Source organism: Palaemon carinicauda, chromosome 45 (assembly GCF_036898095.1).
Source record: "Palaemon carinicauda isolate YSFRI2023 chromosome 45, ASM3689809v2, whole genome shotgun sequence".
Taxonomy (NCBI): Eukaryota; Metazoa; Arthropoda; class Malacostraca; order Decapoda; family Palaemonidae; genus Palaemon; species Palaemon carinicauda.
In genome coordinates this window covers 18,962,609-18,970,108 of record NC_090769.1, presented here as the reverse complement: position 1 = coordinate 18,970,108, position 7,500 = coordinate 18,962,609, and the positions used below count along the sequence as shown (strand labels likewise).

General features: G+C 32.2%; 2 protein-coding genes across 5 annotated transcripts in view; one reads left to right on the top strand and one right to left on the bottom strand.

Annotated features, from left to right (window-relative positions):
* Positions 1-7,500, top strand: part of LOC137634768 (zinc transporter ZIP6-like) — a 136,430-nt gene that overhangs the window by 68,357 nt on the left and 60,573 nt on the right. The window lies entirely within an intron of this gene.
* The window catches only part of LOC137634769 (proton-coupled zinc antiporter SLC30A2-like), a 138,909-nt gene that overhangs the window by 127,728 nt on the left and 3,681 nt on the right, over positions 1-7,500 (bottom strand). The window contains exon 1 of one of the 2 annotated variants that reach the window (XM_068367299.1): positions 1-247. This exon is cut by the window's left edge and continues 211 nt beyond it. The exons of the other annotated variant lie outside the window; for it this stretch is intronic. Coding sequence (XP_068223400.1) covers positions 1-83 — 83 coding nt within the window. The 5' untranslated portion in view covers positions 84-247. Of the gene's footprint in view, positions 248-7,500 lie in introns of those variants that run through there. 2 annotated transcript variants of the gene reach the window in all.

Below are 7,500 nucleotides of genomic sequence, written 5' to 3'. Positions count from 1 at the left end.
ATCATCCCTACGACCAATGAGCACCTGTCTTGTTGCTGCCTATCTGCTAGCTTGTTGTCACTGTTCATAGCGGATAGGAACATTTCGTGAAGATTGTCTTCAAATTTCTCAAAACATAAGAGATATTCTTCCTCTAAGAATCGTTGTTATGTATGGAAACACTTTTATAAAACTTTTTTGCTCAAGATATCCATCCACTGAACCACAGTCTTAACGTGCGACTGATTCAAGACATTCTTTTAAACTCCAGGAACTGCTTACGAAATTGTGGCATTGTAACTTCGCATGCCCAGCTTGAAAGCAAATGAACCTGAACGTTTTATGTTTTAATAAGGACGTTGTGAATGGCGGCGAGTAATAAAAGTCTGCCTGCGCTCTGCTTTGGAATTACAAGGACGTCTGGTTCACATTATTGACCAGGTTACGGACCACTTGTATACTGCACTGGGAATCCCCATAGGCCACTTCACATACATCAAAATATCACTTCGAAATGAAGACCTTCTCCCCGGATTTAGACTCGTCATGTCCTTTTCCAGAATGATAACCGTCTGTGAATCATCTCCGCTCTCTTCACTTTCGCTTCCCGCTCCTGTGTCCAATCACCCACCATACGTCCCTCTGAATTTTGGTCCGTGTGCTTGTGGTATGTTATCGGTCGTCCTTTATCGCGTATTTCCCTCCCCTTTTACACGTGTATCGATAAAGTTGATTTGGTTGGTTGTTATCCGAGAATCAGATAAGCGAGGATTTCATGTCCATAGCCTACTTTCATTACCTTTTGTAGGGCACTAATAATTAATAACTTCGTTGAAAGTATTGCTTCCATTAGTAGTAAGAGCAGCGTCCCCTGCCTTAAATGAAATTGCACTGTTCGGCCCTGTGCTTCATATCTTTTCCAGCATATAGGATACTGAATGGCCTGCCTATTCCTAAAAGTTTTTAACCTTCCATTTCTATTCACTGGATCTTGGGATGAGCATGCTTGCTATTCTCATGATCCTACATAAGGAGATTAACCTCGTGTACTACACATCACGTTTTGTTTCGTCATCGGCATTCTAGCCCACTTAGTATCCCTGTAGTCGGTCATGAGTTGTTTTTAGGATAACACAAATGAATTATTATTGTGCGAAAATAGTCCTTTGTCCTATGTTGAATAATGACAGCTTCTAATGTCAGAAAGTTGATTTATACTCCTCTGTATATGTTGTTCACCATCTTTTGGACCTCGTTAAAGTTTATTTGCACCACTGTTCATTCATCCTATAAAATCAACTGTACCAAGACTCCGTAACGAAGACATTGCCTTATATAAACTTTAGAACCATAGTTTTACTTCATAATTAATGCTTTTTTTTTACACCTTAACGAGCCCATATGTGCTTTATACGATCATACATCCAAAAACACAGGAAAAAAGAAGGCCTTTTGATAAGGCCAATGTCGTCCCCTGTAAAATCACTCTGGACATGATTTGCCGTTTTTTATTTTTTCTTTCGCTATATGTGTGACGCCAGTTATATTGTTAGATTAAATCAATATAGGTCAGAACACAAAGCATATTAGAGATGGTATTCCTGGGGCTGTTGGAAGCCAATGTTTTACCGTAAAAGAGACATAGCCATATACAGTATTCCTTATTGAAACATTGCAATTCAGAAGAGAGTAATGACGTAACAGTAAATATTTGGAATGTTTATAACTTTAAAATGACTTGGTCAGTAAAGGAGATACTAAAACTGGTATTCCCATTTGTTTTTGTATTTTATGCAATAAATCTGTTATGTACTGTCATCTCCACAAAATTGACCTTACGATTAATCACAATTTTAATATTACTCTTGAAATATTTATGATTTACACAAGATTTTTTATCCCGTACCGTTTTCTTACAAAGATGAAACACAAACTATTTTATATTTCTAAATATTTTCTATATATAAGATATATTTTGTGGCTTTCGCTGTTTATGAATTTTCCGTAAACGGAAGGGTTGTGGATGACATTGCATTGCTTTTAACCTTGGTTATTAAAGCACGCATGACTACACTTGCACGGACATGCACTCAAAATTAATTATAAACTCTCAATTTGCGTAAAGGATCGAGGTAGAACCGATAAAAATCGAGAGTGACAATTTATGTTACGAAAGAGTCGAACTGTTTAGTTCAGTTTCCGCAAAGTACGGTTTTCTATGAATTCCGAGGTGAAAATGGTCAATATTTATGGGAGACTACGTAAGGTTGATATTTTTTGCTAAAGAAACAACTACGAAATATGTCAACGCATACTTTGATAAATAGGTTTGAATTATCAACCAAATGAGGTATAATGTTAAAATGTGGTCGTATGACCTTTTCATATCCATGAATGTAGGCTACAGTTTACGTAATATTCCTCGTTAACATCATGGGTATTTATAAAAGTTTCACCTAAACGTGCAATTCATCCTGCTATTACGATGATGCAATCAAACAACAATACTTATGCTTCGAACGTTCGTATTTTACATCATTTGAATAAACGTTTGGGTTGTGTTCTTAGAAATGTTCTCATTAACGCAGAACTGAAATGTCAGTTAGAATATATATATATATATATATATATATATATATATATATATATATATATATATATATATATATATATATATATATATATATATATATATATATATATATATATAATTCCTGTTATCAGTTTGATTTTTATTATTACTCTAGTATTTTTCTAATCATCAATATAGGCACACATTCGATATTATTATTATTATTATGATTATAATTGCCATCCATTTAATAATAATATTATCAATTATAGTAATAAGATGAAATGCTTTTTAACTATAGAGGTACATCTTTTTTTTTTTATCTTGAAATACCTGATTTGACTAATCACAAGCATCATTATGCTGATTAAAATACATTGTGGAACTTTATTTATATCCAGATTACATTTACTATTAAGAAATTATTATATCGTCTTTATTTTTTTCCTTGTTTCTCGAAATTTGGCTTTATTTTACGCATCAACAAACGCGAAGATATTTCTATGAAAAGACTCCTTTGCAGGATACCGTCTCTGGATTATTTTCTCATTTTTTAAGCTAGGTGAAATTATCTCAGGATATTTATAGATATATAGAAGGAAGAGGAAATTGTTTTGGGAAGATTTATATATATAGCTATTCATGAGTGTAACCACACTCGACCAAGTGTGTGGTCACGTGTTTTTTTTTTTTTTTTTTTTTTTTTTTTTTTTTTTTTTTTTTTTTTTTTTTTTTTTTTTTTCCTCGAACGATGTGAGCATCCGGTTACTCCCTTGAGCTGTATAAGAACATCCGGAAAATATCTTGTGTTCATGACTGTCAAGTGAAAATGGATGACTGAAGATAAAAGGAGAGAGTTTGAGTAGATTTATATGTTCAGAGACCATAGTTGTTCCATTGACGTTTGAACCACTTTTTGATCCATTTCCTCTTGCAGTGGACTACCAGTAATCTTGCAAGGTCTATTGCATGTTTTTTTTTTTTTTTTTTTTTTTTTTTTTTTTTTTTTTTTTTTTTTTGTAGTAGTAGTAGTAGTAGTAGTAGTAGTAGTAGTAGTAGTAGTAGTAGTATAGGCATTAACGCTTCTGTGAACCCTCTTATGTAGCTCGGTATAGATAGGGAAAAAAAAACTCTATAAAAGACCTCTATTCTTCTACAGTATCTGCATATGTTCATTGTTTTTCATCAGTGATTTCTATACAAAAGTCACTGATAAGATATACATTTGACCCCCCCTGTTCCCATTTGTTATCTCCTTGTTTATCCATACACGAGCAAAGTGAACCAGCAACAATACGTATTCTTCTATCTGGGAATAAAATATTGTGATTCATAACACGAGAGAACATTCTGATCAGTGACATGTGTATAGCCATTGTTCTAAGGAGTACCAGACAAGTCAACAGTACCTTTTCCCTTAACTGTCACTCTCTCACTGCCTTTATTTCTGCAACAGAGAGGCAACGTGCGTTGTTTTCCTTATTATCTACAGTCGCACAGAAGGTACTGTAGACCAGATACTGTGAAATAGTCACAACAGATTGGTGTGAAATGGTCACAACAGATTTAGACACATTGGTGTGAAATAGTCACAACAGATTTAGACGCATTGGTGTGAAATGGTCACAACAGATTTAGACACATTGGTGTGAAATGGTCACAACAGATTTAGACACATTGGTGTGAAATGGTCACAACAGATTTAGACACATTGGTGTGAAATGGTCACAACAGATTTAGAAACCTTCGTGGTAAGGGTTTTTAGTCAAATTATTGAGAAAATCAATGTAGTTATATGTCTGGAAATTTATTTTTTAAGATATATTAATGTTCTATTTGTTCCATTACAATTGTTGCAACTGGAAAAATGTCATGTATCGTTATCATTATTGGTAGTGTCGGATCAAATTAATCCAAAGATATAATGAAATGGCGGGGAGATTATGTTTATTTATATTGAACAGGCTGACATGTTTTTATAGTTATATATGAATTATCTGTTGCAATGTTGTTAATGTTTTTTTTTTTTTTTTTTTTTTTTTTTTTTTTTTTTTTTTTTTTTTTTTTTTTTTTAATATTTCATGTTAATTTTTCATTACTACTTATATCTCATTTATTTCTTTGTTCCCTTTCCTCAATTGGGCTTATAGCATCTTGCTTTTCCAACTAGGGTTGTAGCCTGGCTAGTAATAATAATGATAATATTAATGATAGTAATAATAATAATAATAATAATAATAATAATAATTTGTACACGAAAAAACGGCCATTAAAACATCTCTACTTTACATGCCAAAATGATCTTCCACCAACAGCAAATACGACTTAAATCAAGACAAGTAAAAATCCTGTTTTGTCATTCTCAAAGGCTGTAGACAAAGTTGTTGTCAATCATTAAACCCGGGGTATAAGAAAATTTAATACTTATACTACAGGATTTATTAAAAATTACTTTATCATCGATATAGCTTTTAAATCCAATGTTTATCGTTAATTACTGTTTATCTATCTATCTATCTATCTGTCTGTCTGTCTATCATTATGTGTCTGGCATTATGCTCCAAGACCATATCAGTATTCTCCCTAATTCTGTATTCAAAAGTACTATCTACAGTATATGTCTGTCTGTGAATGGTATTGGGCATGAATGCCAAATCAATATTGTTACTAGGAATGTACTCGACGATACTGTGTCGATATATATATATATATATATATATATATATATATATATATATATATATATGTGTGTGTGTGTGTATATATATATATATATTTATATATATATATATATATATATTATATATATATATATATATATATATATATATATATATATATATATATATACATATATATCGACACAGATAGTACCCTCGAGTACAGTACATTCCCAGTAACAATATTGATTTGACATTCACGTCCAATGCCATTCAGACACACACACACACACACACACACACATATATATATATATATATATATATATATATATATATATATATATATATATATATATATATATATATATATATATGTGTGTGTGTGTGTGTGTGAGAGAGAGAGAGAGAGAGGAGAGAGAGAGAGAGAGAGAGATTTATGCATGTTTCTTTACTATGTTCACGAAATATGTATTTGCTGGTGCTGTCCATCTATCTATATGTGTGTCTATTATCATACGTGAACACCATATTAATGTCACTATAATACGCTATTCGGAGTGATATCAGGAAATGTATTTCCATGTACAATCATGTTGACTGTGATTGCTTTTCAGAGAAATCACACTCGGTGACACTATCTGCTTTTGTTAAGGGCTTCCATTGATTGCATAGGCGAGAGACTCAAATCGTCAGGTCTTAGGAACACGTCAAAGGAACACAAAATGTGTTAGAGACGAAGGTTTGAAAGGTCCACCGAATGACAAAAAGACTTTGTGCAAGATTTGTTTTGTGAATGCAGGTTTGTTGAAACAGAACTCAAAATAGGTTTTCTGGCTTCTCGTTTACTAAAAATAGCGTTATTTCAGGCTTGTCATTTACAAAAAATGCGTTATTTCAGGCTTGTCATTTACAAAAATTGCGTTATTTCAGGCCTGTCATTTACAAAAAATGCGTTATTTCAGGCTTGTCATTTATAGAAATAACGTTATTTCAGGCTTGCCATTTACAAAAAATGCGTTATTTCAGGCTTGTCATTTATAAAAATTGCGTTATTTCAGACTTGTCATTTATAAAGATAGCGTTATTTCAGGCTTGTCATTTATAAAGATAGCGTTATTTCAGGCCTGTCATTTACAAAAATTGCGTTATTTCAGGCTTGTCATTTATAAAGATAGCGTTATTTCAGGCTTGTCATTTATAAAGATAGCGTTATTTCAGGCTTGTCATTTATAAAAACTGCGTTATTTCAGGCTTGTCCATTTATAAAGATAGCGTTATTTCAGGCTTGTCATTTATAGAAATAGCGTTATTTCAGGCTTGCCATTTACAAAATATGCGCTATTTCAGGCTTGTCATTTTATAGAAATAGCGTTATTTCAGGCTTGTCATTTATATAAATAGCGTTATTTCAGGCTTGTCATTTATAAAAATAGCGTTATTTCAGGCTTGTCATTTACAAAAATTGCGTTATTTCAGGCTTGCCATTTACCAAAAATGCGTTATTTCAGGCTCGTCATTTATAGAAATAACGTTATTTCAGGCTGGTCATTTACAAAAATTGCGTTATTTTAGTCTTGTCATTTATAAAAAATAGCGTTATTTCAGGCTTGTCATTTATAAAAAAAAAATAGCGTTATTTCAGGCTTGTCATTTATTAGAATTTCGTTATTTCAGACTTGTTATTTCCAAAATAGCCTTATTTCAGGCTTCTTCAAAAATAGCGTTATTTCAGGCCTGTCATTTGCAAAAATACGTTATTTCAGGCTTGTCATTTACTAAATAGCGTCCATTTCAGGCTTTCCATTTAATAAATAGCGTTATTTCAGGCTTGCCATTTAATAAATAGCGTTATTTCAGGCTTGCCATTTAATAAATAGCGTTATTTCAGGCTTCTCGTTCACCCCCCCAAAAAATAGCATTAAAATATATAGTTTTGAAACCGCCTTCATGAAATATAGTACTGAATAGTTGTTTCTAACCAGTGCTGTTATTGGTTTTGTTTTTTTAAAATGCCGTTCTATCTGTCACTATAGTAGAAAAATGATCAAGCGGGTTACGGGTTCATAAGGTCATATTATTTTAGATGAGGATCACCAATACACTAATAAAACCTCTTAGAGTCTAGACCTATACTCTATACCCGCTTGCTTGAGGGTACAATTGGGCACACTTATATTTTATATCACTTCCTTTTGTTTTGTTAAAGTTTTTATAGTTTATATATGAGATATTTATTTTAATGTTTCACTTCTTGAAATATTTTATCTTTCCTTGTTTCATTTCCAC